The sequence below is a fragment of the Pogona vitticeps genome, chromosome 2 (genome assembly GCF_051106095.1).
Source record: "Pogona vitticeps strain Pit_001003342236 chromosome 2, PviZW2.1, whole genome shotgun sequence".
In the NCBI taxonomy this organism is placed as follows: Eukaryota; Metazoa; Chordata; class Lepidosauria; order Squamata; family Agamidae; genus Pogona; species Pogona vitticeps.
In genome coordinates this window covers 124,061,085-124,076,400 of record NC_135784.1, presented here as the reverse complement: position 1 = coordinate 124,076,400, position 15,316 = coordinate 124,061,085, and the positions used below count along the sequence as shown (strand labels likewise).

General features: G+C 48.3%; 1 protein-coding gene across 8 annotated transcripts; it reads left to right on the top strand.

Moving 5' to 3' along the window:
- Window positions 1-421: 421 nt before the first annotated feature.
- On the top strand, window positions 422-14,296 carry PTGER1 (prostaglandin E receptor 1). Of its 8 annotated transcripts, XM_078385875.1 has the most exons (4): window positions 5,047-5,376; window positions 9,798-9,844; window positions 11,061-11,922; window positions 12,657-14,296. In XM_078385875.1, the coding sequence occupies exons 3-4, from the start codon at window positions 11,092-11,094 to the stop codon at window positions 12,909-12,911; spliced, it is 1,086 nt and encodes a 361-aa protein (XP_078242001.1). In that variant the 5' UTR covers window positions 5,047-5,376; window positions 9,798-9,844; window positions 11,061-11,091; the 3' UTR covers window positions 12,912-14,296. The 8 variants fall into 8 exon arrangements, with proteins under 8 accessions (XP_020656073.1, XP_020656071.1, XP_072846441.1 ...); XM_020800414.3 differs by lacking the exons at window positions 5,047-5,376; window positions 9,798-9,844 and adding an exon at window positions 422-619; XM_020800412.3 differs by lacking the exons at window positions 5,047-5,376; window positions 9,798-9,844 and adding an exon at window positions 677-832.
- The last annotated feature ends 1,020 nt before the right edge of the window (window positions 14,297-15,316 follow it).

Genomic DNA, 15,316 nt, shown 5'->3' with positions numbered 1-15,316 from the left:
ATGTTCTGTATTATGAGACTGTGAAATACTTTCTGATGTTATCTGGAATTTGAGTCAAGGCAACTGGGCTTCTTTCTTGTCAGGTTGAAATGTTTTGCTACTCATCCAAGTAGCTTCTTCAGTCTTAGGAGGAGATCCCAGACTGAAGAAGCTACTTGGAAGAGTAGCGAAACGTTTCAACCTAACAAGAAGGAAGTCCAGTTGCCATGATTCAGCTTCCAGATAACCACACCTGGATGACTGAGAATCTTCAAAGACTTTCCCATGTTTTTCCACAGAAAGGTTTTAGTAGTGGAAAGCTTTAAATGAGAAAGCAACTTCACAGAAACCATAAAAAGGCTGGCAGAGGAAGGAAGGAAGGAAGGAAGGAAGGAAGGAAGATAGGAAGGGAGGAAGGAAGGAAGGAAGGGAGGGAGGGAGACTGTGAAATGAGATTTGGATTGCATTCAGTATGAAGGGTGAAGTCCTGAATCAATCCGCAGCCCCTGAGTGAACACTGATTGTGATTTTTAACATAATGCACATTGCAAATCAAATTGCAGTAAAGACAAATATTTCCAATTCAGCTTTCCAGTGTAGTGGCACTGAAAGACAGAGAATGGAGGGCAAGAGGGTCCAGGTAAGAGGAACATTTTCAAATGTACTTTAAAATGTAATCCTATACAGGCAGGCTTCATCAAAAGTTAAACCTCAGCTGTGTTTAGCAGGGTTCATTCTCAGGTAAGTGGGTGCAGGATTATCTCCTTAAATAATTATAGGGAGAACGTCAGCAGTAGTAGATTGCAAAGAAGAAGGGCAGCAGAAAGGAAAAGTCAACCCATGTAAAGTGGAGGTGAGCAAAAGGGAAAAATAGAAAAGGAAAAGAGGAGGGAAACCAAAGATATGAAAACAGAAAGCAGTTGCTTAAAGTGGCCCTCACAAGGGAACAACTGCAAGTGAAGGGAGTCAGTGTAATGCAGGAGAAGTGGTGGTAAAGCAAGACACAGAAGGAGCATTTTATGCAGCAATCGTGCCTGAACGCACACACACACACTTTATCTTGTTATAATCCTTACAGTACCTCTGTAAGATAAATCATGATGATTATCACCAGGTTGCAGAGAGAAGGTTGAGGATGAGCAAGTCCTGATCTAAAGCCACTTTAGATGATTCTATTTATATTTCATATTACATGCATTTAATTTTTCCCCGTGGTTGCTTGGTCCTCTTGCTGCGCAAAGTGACTACAGGCCATTTATTTTTATTTTGGAAAATCTTGTGCGCCCAGCAACGTGGCGATTTTTCCAAAGCAAGGGAAAATACCTTTTGGGGGCCAACTCCTAGAGATGCCGGCTAGCCCAGGCCCCAGGAGTTTTGGTCCCTCAAAGCAAAATTTGTGGGCTCTCCAAATCCCACTGAGGAAGGCCGAATGGATGTGTTGCCTGAACAGTGAAGTATGTACCAGGCTCAGGGAGATTCTTATTCTGCCAGACACCCCCTACTCGCCCTGTGTGTAATGCCAACTTTGTTAAAGCTGGTGCCCTCTGGGAACATTCATCTGCAACTCCCAGCCTCTGAAGCCAATATGTGGGCGTTGCAGTCAGTACAGGGTAACTTGTGGCCTACCTCATGTGGTTGGGTTGCAGGTCCTATCACCCCTAACTATTTCTGTGTTGTTGAAGGATAATGGAAGTTGCAGTCCAACAACATGAGGAGAGCTCATGTTTTCTCACCACTGCTGTAAAAGCTGGTGAAGAGCAGCCCCGCGTGGGTACCAGCATTTAATCTTTACTGCAACCCCAGGTATGAGCGAAGGGAGCAGGATTGGCCTTGCTTTCAGCATAGACAGGAGATCTGGTATGGCTTTTGCTGAGGCGGTAAAAAAAACCCCACTTTCTCCTGTTGTATTTCTTCCACCAACAGTCAGTCTGCATTTCCAATTCTACTGTAAACACACCATTCCCCTTCAAAGAAAGACCAGGGTGTTTCTGAAACTGGGTGTGAGAGAGAGATGCCAACAGTAGCATTATTTTAGAAGATGCCTTTCTATGGCTCATGACCCTTAGCTGTGAAGAACAGGCAGGCTAATGCAGCCACATTTCCTGGCAGGTGGTGAGCTATGTGTCCTTCTATAGCTGCTCCCCAACGTGGCAGGTCAGAGCTGTGTGCGCCCTGTGCCGCCTGCTCTGCGGTCCTTGTGCTAGTCTCTGGCTACATGTCCTGCCACCAAGGTTACAATAGGATGCCAGTCTGCTGGCTACCCTTGGACGCTGGCTTAGTTTGCCCTTTGCCTCAAGGAGCATCATGTCTTGGCCCTACTCTTGTAAATACAGAGTACGACCAAACTTGGAACTTGCCCTAGGTTGGCCTTATTCTGACATTCTTATTTACCTCATTGTCTTATCATACTTCCCTTCTGTAAAGCATACTGCTGCTCATGAACACAAATGGAAGAAAACAAAGGGCCACAAGGTGTCCTGACTACTCAGTACTTCCAGCATCTTCCCCTTACAACTAAGAGTTGAGTCACTAGCCAGGCTGTGTCTTACGGAGACAAAAGGCTACCACTTGCCTTTCTTTCCTGCTAGTGCTATGATATTGTGGGCCACCGCCCCCCCCCCGGAAGGGCCAGAAATCAACAACTAGGAACCAGGCCTTCTTGGTGGTGGCTCCTACATTATGAAATGCCCTGCCGGTGGAGGTGTGCCAGGCACCTTCCCTCCCAGCACTTGGAAGATCAATTAAAGCACATATTTTCAGAGAAGCTTTTCACGATATCCTTCCCATATGACATCTTATTATGTTGTTATATTTTCATTTATTTTCTGACTGCTGGGGGATGGGGGGTCTTTCTTGGTGAGAGATTGTCTGGTGGGGTTTTGACTCTTTCTGTGTTTATGCTTCATGCATGTAAGTCACCCAGAGTAGTGGTATGCCACTAGATGGGTGGGATAAAATTCGAATGAATGAATGAATGAATGAATGAATGAATGAATGAATGAATGAATGAATGAATGAATGAATGAATGAAGCAAGCGCAGGACGGCAGCTCTGCGGCCTGTCTTGCTATTCCACTTGAATCCTGATTGGAACTATTCCTGTTGGATATCGTCCAACCCCCTTGCCATCTGTACCCCAGTTCTTATAAGGGTGCCATATGGATGTTATGTTTTTGTGCTGCTTTTCTTATCCTTCATCTATTGGGGAATAAATCCCCTCTGATCATTGCAGGGAATCTGTAAGTCATAGCCTGCAAGGGCTAGCCCGAGATATTTTGCTTCCTGAGACGAAGGACGGAATGGTACCCTGCTCTCCATTCCATGTATGGAAACTGACTGGCCTGTCCCATGGATCTTTCTTTAACACTGGCAACAGGGTGGCAACTTTTACCAAACCAAAGGGGAGGCCACTTTAGGGAAGGAAGAATAGATGGCGTAGCACAGGTTGCTTGGTCTTTGAAAGGAGGCGAACTGCTGTGGGGGATCTGGGAGAACAGTCAGGGTGCAGCGGCGGCGTCTGAGGCGGTTGCCACATTCAGCCTGATGGTAGGACCAGCCCTGCAGCCGCCATTCTGCTTCCTCTGGTATAGCAATCCAAAGTGCAAGTGAGCTAAGCGGAGACTTTCCCGTGGCTTCTCCTTTTATAGGAGCTGGGCAGAAATCACAAGCGCACACCTCGAAGGGCATAAACAAGTAAGACGAGGACTTGTTGCCATGTGCTTTCTAAACTCCGATGCCTCTGTAAAGCAGGTGATCAGGATCTCTCCAGCCATTGAGTAACAAGTATTACTGTACTGCAGAGCCCACAGTGTTCTTTTGCACACACACACCCTCGAGGTGTTTTGTAACTTCTTCTTTTAGTGGAGAATCTCAAGGTGCAACGAGGTCTCTGCGTGGTCTACAAGGTTTGGGGATTCCGATTCCCGTATAAGTCATGATGGCAAAAGAAAAGGGGGGTGGGGGTGGGGAGACAAGCACTTTGAGGACTAATCCTTTTATTTCAGTGTGAACATTTGTGGAATGAAGTGGTTTTTGATCCACAAAAGCTTGCGCTGAAATAAAAATGATTCTCGACGAAGAGCTACAATAGATTGCCTTTAAAAAAAAAACTCCCCCCCCCCTTTCTAACATAGTGAGAGAGAATTAAAAGAGCTACTTTCTTTCAGAAACGGTAACACTTCGAGGATCACAGGTTGGCTGCCAGAGATTTAAAAAAGAGATTAATAATAATTTTGTGCTATCAATCAATTCTGACTTAAGGCGCCCCTGTTCCGAGTAGAGTATTCAGAAGTGGTTTATCCTTCCCTTCTTCTTCTTCTGGAGGCACCCTGGGACGGTGCAACTGGCCCAAGGCCACCCGGGCTGGTTTTACTTCGCAGGAGGCGGAGCGGGGCATCGAACCCCCAAAATCAGGGTCCGTAGCGAGATGCTGAAATCTCTGAGCTCTCCAGAATTTTCAATATACAAAACCACCCCCATCCCTTTCAAGGGATGGCCAGCGACGGGAACTCTCGCCTCGATCGCTGAGGGTGACTGCCCGTGGCCGTCGATGAAGCCCGGAGAGGGTGTCTCCCCCCCCCCTCCCCCAGCCTTCCCTTCCCGCGGCGAGCTTGCCGACCAGCTGCCGGCCCAGCTCTCCTTTGCGCAGGGCGGGGACTTGGCCTTGGGAGTTGTTCCTTGGCCCCCAGCAACAAATCCTTCTTTGGAGGATGCCGCGAGAGGAGGGGGAGAAGGCGGCGCCGAGGGCGCCCCCTAGTGCCCGCCGAGGGCCGCGCTCTCCCTATAACTTAACGGAGAAGTGGGGAAGCGCGCGGATTGCCCGCTTGGGGTTGGAGGAGGACGAGGAGGCGCGGCGACCCGGCGCCTGTCGGGGCCACCAGTGGACGCGAGAGTCCCGGGCGTCTTGACAGCGGAGGGTGAGTCGCCACTCCCGCCGCGGGGGTCGGCCGGCCGGCGGGCGGGTCAGCGCCCAGCCCTGCCGTCCCACCAACTTCGAGAGGGGAGACTCGAGGTGCCGAGCAAGGAAGGGGGAGAGCCGGCGTTTGGAGGGCAAAAGGAAACCTTGGGTGGGCGGGGGGGGGGGGGAGGCAGCCGGGACTAGGCGAGCGGGGCCGCCCGGCTCCAGGCGGGGGCAACCAGCGCCCTCCAAGGGCCAGCCCGCAGCGCCCGGCTCGACGGCGCGGCCCCAACCTGGCGGAGGCTCGGGTCGGTCCCTGAAGCGGCTCTTCCCGGGCTGCGCTCGCCGGAGGAAGGGAGCTGCTCTGCAAACGGGCCGGCGCGTTCACAAGCCAGCGTGGCCACCGCGCTTTGGATACCTCTGGGAAGACGCGGGGCGTCAAATAGAAGCGAAGGGGCCGCCAGGCTCTTCCATGGTTTCCACCGCTTTTTAAAGGAACCCGTAAGGCCCGCGGAGGGAAGAAGGGAGGCAAATCCGGGCTAGTGAGCGACCGCTGGGAGTCAACGCGATGAGCAGCTGCTCTTGGAGGCTCTCCTTAAGTAAGGAAGGGCGCAGGATCTCGCCCAGGGACTGAAGAGCACGCTTTCAACTGGGGCAGGAACCGTGTGGGGTGGGTCTGGCCCCTAAGACCACTCAGCACCCCTTCCTTCGGTTTTTACCACTGCCTGCTTCTCTACCGTCAGGGCTAAATTGCTGCCCCGTACAGACGAAGCCCGTCTAGATCAAGAGCCCTTCCAAGACACACTCGGGCTGTTATTTGCTGGGTGTTTCCGGATGAGGCTTTTATTGTGCCCTGCTTCCCTCGTGAAACCATCCAAAGGGCGCCTTCCTCTACTTGTAACCCTCCTGTGTTTTTTCCATCATTTTTCTTCTCTTCTGTGTCTCATCCCCTCTCCCCCCAAAATCAGTTTAAGGAGTCAAAAATCAGGGTCAGTGTGGAGTGTCTTGTGACTGGTAGTGTCAGGAGCCCCTCTGTCTGGACGCCCTTTCTCTGCTAAGGAAAAAAGATGGAGAAAGTGGTGGGGGAAAAACAAGGATTACAAATGGGATTCAGAAGTTTCTAGATCGGTAGCCATCTTAGCTGTTGCCGGAGGTCACAGCGAAACCAAGAAGGCGCCCTGTAGCTCTTTAGGACAAGCAGGCTTAATTGGGTGTAAACATGGGTGGACTGCAGCTCATGTCTTTGGATGCGTGGAGTGTAGAAGTGGCCCACAGGCTGCCAAATCTTATGCCAGATAAAACTTTGTGGTCATTAAGGTCTCACAGAACTCTTTGTGGGCTTTGTAGAAACAGAGGGCAATGTCCTTTGGGATCCCACCTCCTTTTCTGGCAGGTGGCATGGTAAAAACACAGTGTGGACGCACCTGCTGGCTGGAGCAGGGTTTCTGGTCCACATAAACAACTGTGGATACTGATGGTTGTTCCGTTTCAGAGCGAATGGATGGCATGGATGCCCTGTATGTGTTGCACTCATAGCACGATGGAGAGGGCCCATCACAGTATAGAAAGTGTTATAGGTAACGGTTGTCGTAGGTTTTTTGGGCTGTCTGGCGGTGTTCTTGAGGTTTTTCTTCCTAATGTTTTGCCAGTCTCTGTGGAAGTTGTAGGTAACTTCCTCAGCAGGAAAGAGTTTGAGTGGAACGGATTCATTTATGTTCGAAAAATCAAAAATGCTTTTTCAGCATTGTATTTGTGTTCGTATCAGACGGCGGGCACTGGAAACCTGGTCTCCCTTTGTTGTTTTGTGCTGTCAGGTTGCTTCCCACTTAGGGAGACAGTATGAATGTGGTGCCTTATTTGTCAAGATAGGTGCATATTAGGGCTGAAATTTAATTCAGATTTGTTTGGCAATTAATCATGTGGGTTCTAGTCAATTAAATTTGCATAAAGAATAAAATTAAAAATTGTGAAGCACACTGATTTCCTTATTTTTAGAATGTGGCATGTGTTGTGTCACAGCAACCATATGCCAGTAGATGCAAGCATTCCCTCTGTTACAGTCTTCCAGGAGAAAAGCAGCAAAGTGGTGGTGGTAACGCTGATAGAGACTACTCGTAATTTGTAAAAGTATTCATGTTTTTTTTTCAAACTCTGCCAAATTAATTGATTGAATTAGTCATGAAAACCATAATCAACACATAAGAAGCTCTCAGTTAGACATGGTAGTGCTAATATGTTTATGGCTTCCATTAACTAATCCACAGGAACCGCTACTAATGTAATGAGCCAGGTCTGGGAAGACTTAAAGTTTAGGGAATTTACTTGGTTTTGGCCAAGAACCCCTAAATGGAGAGAAATACAAAATGGTAGTTCAGAAAGAGGTGTAGATGTAAATGTAGGGAGCATGTGAGAATAGAGCTTGTCTCAGCTGAGGGATTTTTTTTTAACAGGAGAAAAATCAATCTTTTTTTCTTCCCATATGCCCCACTCTTGGGGTTTTGTTTTGTTTTGCCCAGTCGTAACAGCTTAATTTCGAAAGGGGGGGGGGAATTACTGCTCTTGTTAAGCAGTTGAAAATCAGAGATTTTTTTATGACCTACTACAGATCTCACAAAGATCTAGCAGATCCTGACTGGCCCTCTGCCTACCCACAGTAAACAGATTCCTTCTTATCTCCATCTTTGATTTTGGACTGGGAGTTGTTGGCATGGATTAGTTATCCCTCAAATGAGTGTGTCTTGAAAGGATGAAAAATGGCCACTGTTTAACCACTTCTATTGTGCCTACAGCAGGAGAATTAAAGGTTATTAAAGGATAAACAAATCTAGGCTAAGTGATTTTAACTACATCCCCTGGATTCTATTTCTCATTCATAGAGGTAGATAAGAGCCACAGTGTTTTGCAACCTCTGAGTCATCATCTGGTTTGGTGTATAGCCCCAGGATAGTTCATCCAGACAGTAGGAACTTGGAGGGGGGGGTTAGACAGAGAATAATTCAGTTATACTGTATATGCTTACTACAGAGCAATGCTTGTTTAAGCACATACTCAAATGTGCTGCAAAAGTAGCAGCAAGGGTTATAGCTTAATCCAATTTGCTTCTGATACTAGTAAATGAGTTTAGGGCATGCCATCCTGTCACCAAACCTAAGAACGATGCACAGATTGTACAAATATCATAGGCAGGTTTCTTTGCTTGCTCGTATATTCCATTTTTATGTTGCCTTTCTCTCAGTGAAAGGCTCCAAGAAAGCTCACAAATTATAAAAAAAATCGTGACTAAAACCACAATAAATCATTGCCTTAAAAACAATTAAGCATACAATAGTTTCAAAATGATTATTCAAAAACCATTAAAAACAGTTTTAAAACACTTGAAAATGCACACAAAAATAATGTCCAGCACCAAGGTCAAAACTACCCAATTAAGCAGGTCTGCAACTGCTTAATTAAGAGGGAGGGGGCTGACCGAACCTCCTGAAGGAGAGCATTACATAACCTGGGAGCCCCCACAGAAAAGGCCCTCTTTTGTGTCCTCATCAGACCCGTCTGTGATGGCAATGGGAGCAAGAGAAGGGCCGCCTCTGAAGATCTCAAGAACTGGGCATGTTAATATGAGGAGATATGGTCCTTCCCATTGCCTGGACCTAAACTGTATAGGGATTTAAAGTCAGAATTTGCACTTTGAATTTGGCTCAGAAACAGATCGGCAGTCAATGAAGCTGCTCTAACAGAAGAGTTGGATGCTTCCTGTAGCCAGCCATGGTCAGTCTTTTGGTTGGGGGTGGGGAAGAAAGAGAGGGTATCTGCTTTACTGTATTATGGTTAGTGAAAAATATCCTGAATTAGTGAGACAGCTGTTGATTTCCTCCAGAATTCTCCTTCAAGCAGGTGAACCAGAACTTCACACTCGTCCTCCAAAACAATTCTTTATGCAGAATGACTTGGAAGCCTCAGGATGGATTAGTTTAGGATATTAAGAGGGATGGATGGTGGGGACTTACCCCAGAGTTAGGGAAAGCTACTGTGAAACTACAAATCCCAGAATATCTTAGCTGAACATGCTAGAAAAGCTGCTTTGGGACTTCAAGACCCTTCCCTGTGAGCGTAATCAGTGGACAGAAATCATGAGACCTGAGTCCAAATCTCTGCTTGCCCATAGAAAACTCACTGGGGAAATCCTTGAATATCTCACATACTTCCAAAACCTTACTAGTATTGTAGGCGACTTGATGGCACATAAACAGCAACATGAGGCAGCAGATTTACAAGCTTGTGAATGGAGTGTCAGTGATGTTCTGAAGACCAACAACGTAATCCCGTACACACTTACTCAAGATGAGAACCCACAACATTCAATAGATTTTACTTCTTAGCAGACATAGGTAGGATTACAGTATTGGTTGCAATCTTAAACACCTTTGCCTCAAAGCCCCACTGAACACAGACTGACTTGGCTATCTTCAAAGCAAACTGCACATTGCGGATTAGGGCTACAGAGAAAAAGGGATGGCTGATCCCGATTCTGTAAACAGTAGAGGATCTGAGTAACCGTGCTCCATCTTAGGACAAGAAGAAAGGAGACATGCTTTTCTGTTCCTGAACAGAAAAGTCATTTTGCTTAGCTTCCAATGTATAGAATCATCAGTAGAACTTGAACTCTTGTTCATACAAATTTGTGCCGTTTACTTGGTCCTAATCACAGCATTTTCCAAATATGGTGTGTGGATCCTTTCACACTTTGTCTGTGCTGGCCAAGAATAAATAAATGACACATTTAGGCTTTTACTTCAAGTCTTCTTGGTTTGTGATTTTTTAAGCATTTTCTTAACTTTGAGGATTGCTCCCTGAAAAGATAGCTGTTTTCAGAAGCAGGCCCAACGTCTATTGTTTAATTTCAGATTTTGTTCTGTTTTTTTTAGCAAGAAGCATAAAACAAAAGCAAAAAGACTAACTGCTGTATTTTAATGTAAGCGTTCATGGAATATTGCCCACGAGAATTAGTCTCGGGTTTTCTTGGTAACGTTACTCCAGTTTATACTCTAAAATCTGTATGTGATTGAAAAACCAGTCAATCCAAGTTGAGAGATAGAAAAGATAACAGTAACTCAGAATCAGCACTTGAAAGGTTGTTACTATTTTTGGGACTACAGGTCCCAGAATCCCCCAGCCAAGATGACTAAGGGAGTTTGGGAGTTGTAATCCAAAATATTAATCATGTTTTCAAACTGTCTATAATATGAAAAACAACAATGGAAACTTTGCACAATGTTTTTTAAAAAATGAACATCAAACATTAATAGTTTTCTGGTTTGCTGATTCTCCTTGGGTTATCCAGACTGTTGTCTTCTGCTGTTCTCCTTCTATGCAACCTCTGACCTGAGATCGTCATGCAGGTGCTATTATAAAGTCACCTGAAGTGCCCCAAATCCCATTAGATTCCCAAGAGCGGCGAAATTGATGGTCAGTAAGTACGAGCTTTCCACAACTCTCAGCCTTCTCCCTAAGATCCTGCTTGTTATCATCACCACTACCTTTGTGGGTGTTGTTATTGTCATTATTGTCATTTAAGTAAAATATCTTAAAGTGTAAGGGTTCCTTCGTTGCTTTGGAAATTAGCACCCTTGTGAATTTAAGAAAGTCACTAAATGCAAGGACTGGAGCAGAATTTCTTAAGGGAAGCAAGAAGTAAGACGGCAAAGAAGAAGAAGAACAACACCAAGATGAAAAACGGCATTCTTCACTTTAGATTAGGGACAGGAAAAGCCCAGGGTCCGATTCTGTTCCCCCAGGACCTCCACGGGGTGCACTCCCCCCCCACACACCAAATGCAAAGGTGTGGTCAGCTCTCCTAGTTCACTTTCAGTTTGGAAAATCGTGTGAGAAACACCCTGTCCTACCGCAGAGAGCGCTCAAGAGAGAGCCCTGCGACACTGTGCGCCCCAGGAGAGGATGCGATGCAGAGGCCTCTGGGAGCACCCGCTGCTCTTCTAGCCACCTTTCTGACAAGGAGCCCAGGTGGCACATGGGAGTGGCAGCAGTGGGTCGCTTGCTGCATGTTTCCATTCTTGAGGGGTGAGGGAAATGGGAAGCTAGGGGTGTGTGTGTGCGTGTGTGTGCGTGCGGCTGTTCTTGTCTGTTGGCTGGTAGAACCTGAGTGCCTGATGCCTGCTTTCCTCTTGCAGATGCTTGCGCTTGGAGGCAGCCACCCACAGGATGTTTGCCATCCATCCTTCCAATGCTTCCCAGGCACCACCTGCTACCCGCCAGGTAAACGTCTCCTCAAGCAACATGGGGCTGGAGAAGATGCCGGCAAATGATTCTTCCGCTGCTGCCCCCATTTTTTCGATGACCCTGGGTGTCGTCTCCAACATTGTGGCACTGGTGATCCTGGTACAGTCCTATGCCCGCTTCCGGCGTCGCTCCAAGGCCACCTTCCTGCTTTTTGCCAGCAGCCTGGTGATCACGGACCTTGCAGGCCATGTCATTCCGGGGTCTTTTGTGTTGCGTCTCTATGCCACAAGGCGCGGTTGGGCAGCCATGGACCCTTCTGGAGCACTCTGCCAGTTTTTTGGCGCCTCTATGGTGTTCTTTGGACTCTGCCCCCTCTTTCTGGGCTTCATCATGGCCGTAGAGCGCTGTGTGGGCATTACACGCCCTCTGTTGCACGCGGCCATAGTCACACCAAGCCGGACGAAACTTTCTCTGGTAGGGCTGTGCGCCACTGCCCTGGTCATTGCCCTGTTGCCACTCTGCACCCCTGGGAGCTATGCCATCCAGTCTCCAGGCACTTGGTGTTTCCTCAAGGTGCAAAACCCGACAGCCTGGCCTGAGATGGCCTTTGCCCTCCTCTTCTCCGTGCTGGGCTTGGCCTCGCTGCTAGCCTCCTTCCTCTGCAATACTTTCAGTGGATTTATCTTGGTGCGGGCCCGGCTCCGTGGACAGCGCAAATGTGGGCACCGGAGAGCCAAGCCCCATGACATTGAGATGGTTGTGCAGCTGGTGGGCATCATGGTGGTATCTTGCATCTGCTGGAGCCCTGTATTGGTAAGTGGGCTACAAGAGGGGAGACACTGAGGCAGCAGAAAGGGTAGACCTTCTGAGAGGGAGCTGCAACAGGAGTGTGAGGTTGTATGGTGTCCCTTGGTCTTTGAGTGCTCATGGGGTCCTAAGAGTGAGTGGGGAGAGTCAACGATCCCTGGGTTGCAGGAAGAGTTTCAATGAAGAATGGGGATGACTGGTCAAACAAGATGTCTTGCTAGGCAGAGATGGCAACCCCCAGGCTCTTGCACCAAATCCAGCTGAGTTTCCCCAGGTAGCCGTTCCATCCCTTCCCCTTGGTACTTGAAAATTAGTGGTTTCCTAGATTTTTCATGGGGTTTCCCCAATTCTGAAAGCCTGAAATGTTTCTCTGAAGGCTTTGGGTTTTTTTTTTTCTAATGGGAAGAACCCAAAGCTAAAATATGCCAGTATTTTCTTGTTTTTAGCTCCATCCATCACTGGATGGCCAACCTGAGATCTCAGGTTGACTTTCGTCCTTGGGCTGAAGGCATTTTCCTACCATTATCCTAGGGAACACCACCACCGCAGAGGTTGTGATGTTTATGCCACCCAGAAACCAAAGCAAAGGACCCGTGGTGCACACAGGCATCTCTGAAGCAGATTTGGTTGGTTCCAAGTTTTCAAAGGGTCACTGGACAAGGGGAGATAATAGGAATACATACGAGACCCTTCCAGCAATATCGGCTTCTCACTGTAATTCTTCCTTCTTCTGTTCCCAGATCTTTGTTATTTTGTCTGTGACCAACTCTCACAAATCCTTGAATTACGACCAGCTGCTCTTACGTGGGGTGCACATGGCCGCCTGGAACCAGATCCTGGACCCTTGGGTCTATATCCTGCTACGGCGTGCAGTGCTGCGCAAGCTCCTTGCCATCTTTCTGAGGCGGCCTGTACCCAAGGGGGTCTACTTCGGCCGCTGGGAGGCCAGCTCTTTCCAAAGCTCTGAGCGGAGCGTTGCTGCTGGGCGTTTCTAGAGCCAGCTGGAGCGACCAAGAGAAGCCCTGTTCTCATGACCTCTTGAGGGAAGGAAGGTGTTTTGCACATTCGCCCGCCTTTGCCAAATGGTCTCCCTGGGATAGCCAGGCCCTTTGTGAAGACTCAACAGCCAAAAGGGCCGTCTTGGTTCACCCTGGAACAAGAGAGTGGTTGTGGGATCCCGGGCTGCGGAGCAGAGACGTTCCCTCACTTGTCAACGTATTTCTACGAAGGAAGAACACGGATGTTCGGAGGAGGCTCATTAAGGAATTGTGGCGAACCTTTGCAAGGAGAGGCCTTTGTTTAGTAGTGATGGTTGGTGGTGGTAGAACATGTGCCTGACATGGCAATGACCCATGTTTAGTTCCCGGCACTGTCAGATAGTCGGGGGCTAGGAAGGCCTTATGCCTCAGACTCTGGGAAGCCACTGGTGCTCAGAGGAGACCATCCGGAGCAAGATGAACCAGTGGCATGACTCAGGAGAGGAGAGGAGCCATGAGTCAGCGCCTGCTGAACGCACGCCACACTTCCTGGAACACATGGTGCAATGGGGGCTGCGGATTTTGCTAGGAGGGCCATAGTCCAAAGTGGGAGGGTGCTGGTGGTCCAGAGCATGGGGGCTGCCTACGACCCCCTTGTAGGGATCAGCTGCACTAGCTCAGAAGCATAAGGTTTGTTCATGAGCCTAATTCTCAGGCAATGTGATGTGTGATCAAAAAGGAGATCTTTTAGTGGCGTGGTACCTTGCCTCTTTCCGTTCAGGTGGTTCATCATTAATAGCTGCAGAGAATGGAATACTGAGTCTTGGATTGACTCCTCGGTCTTGCAGCCACCTTCTGCTGCATTTTGGTGTTGGATACTGCTTTGCAGCTTTTCATAAAATGCTGCAGGGGAACTTGGTCCAAGAGAAAGTGTAGCCTCCCTGACACTGATGACCAGGAGCTGGGTAGATGTCAACTATGATGGAGAGAGCACTTCTTGGATGCAGGGCTGATGGCGGCTTCGGTGCCTTTTAGCTGAGAGGCAAAGGTATGCATTCCACGAAGCCCCGGCATAGGTAGGCTGGATGGCGGATTGGAAACGTGAACTCCAATAAGATACTTGGGTGTGGCCTCCCGGATGCTGGACTTTTGAGAAAGCTCCTTTCCGAGTCAGGTACTGAAAAGCAGATTCCAGGGATATTGCTCCCATAGGGAAAAAAAGTGTGCTGAGTGTCTGATCGATCTTGCAGTGCCTGGTTATAGTGCGGACAGGGCAAAGGGCAAAATCCTGAGACAGATTGCCTACAAGGCCTGTATTGTGGGAAGAGCTGGCTCGTATTCTGAGATGCACCGATTCACTAGCGCTGGACGCTTTGCGTACAATAAACCATTTCTGTGGTGCATTCTGTCTGATGGTGCTTCATTGTCTTTATGCCAGGGATCGCCAACTCCTGGTCCATGGCCGTGTACCGGTCCGTGGCCTTGGCAGGAATGGGCCACGGAGACAGATCTCCCACCCACCCCAGACGTACACACACACACTGCATGCACATATACCCCCTGCCCCCCAGATGTACTCCTACACACACACATGCACAAATGCACCCCCCACATGCTAAACCAGTCCACAGGATCAAAAAAGGTTGGGGGGCCACTGCTTTATGCCACTCAGTCCCAACCCCTGTGCTGTCAGTTGTTCTATCAGCCGTGATGCATCTGGTTGACAGAGCTCTCCGTTTATCCTTCAGTACGCCAAGCCTTCACCCTGCCATTTCTCTGCTCTGCCTCTTGTCACCTCTTCCTGGAAGAGAAGTTTGACCTATGGGACTGCTGCTCATGCCGCAGTGATTAAATCGCTGTACTGCAGCCCAAACTGTGCTCATGACCTGGGGTTCAATCCCAGGTAGCGGCTCAAGGTTGACTCAGCCTTCTATCCTTCCGAGGTCGGTAAAATGAGTACCCAGCTCGCTGGGGGGGGGGGGACAATGTGTAGCCTGCATAATTAACTTGGCAACTGCCTAGAGAGTGCTTGAAGCGCTACGGGATGGTATATAAGCAGCCCACTTTGCTTTTTGCTTTGCTGGTCCAGAGCGTGTGTGAATGGACCTCTAAAAACCCGGCGGCAATCTGGCCAACAGGCCCAATAAAAGAAAGAACGCGTGGTGATCATTATGCATTCAGTAATACCTTTTCTAGATGACATAAAAAGTAGAGCAAGACGACCTTTTGAGTTGCGTGGAACTCCTTTTCAGGTGCAGATGGTGCAAAATGTAGGAAACTGGAAGGGAAGCAAAAGGCCCAGCAGAAGAAGAAAAAGATAACAACAAAGATGACGAAAAGCTGACCCGATAGAATGGCTGTTCTTGGAAGCAGCTTTTCTTGGAAGAGGGATTCTTATGGATTCACTCCAGAATAGATGGGAA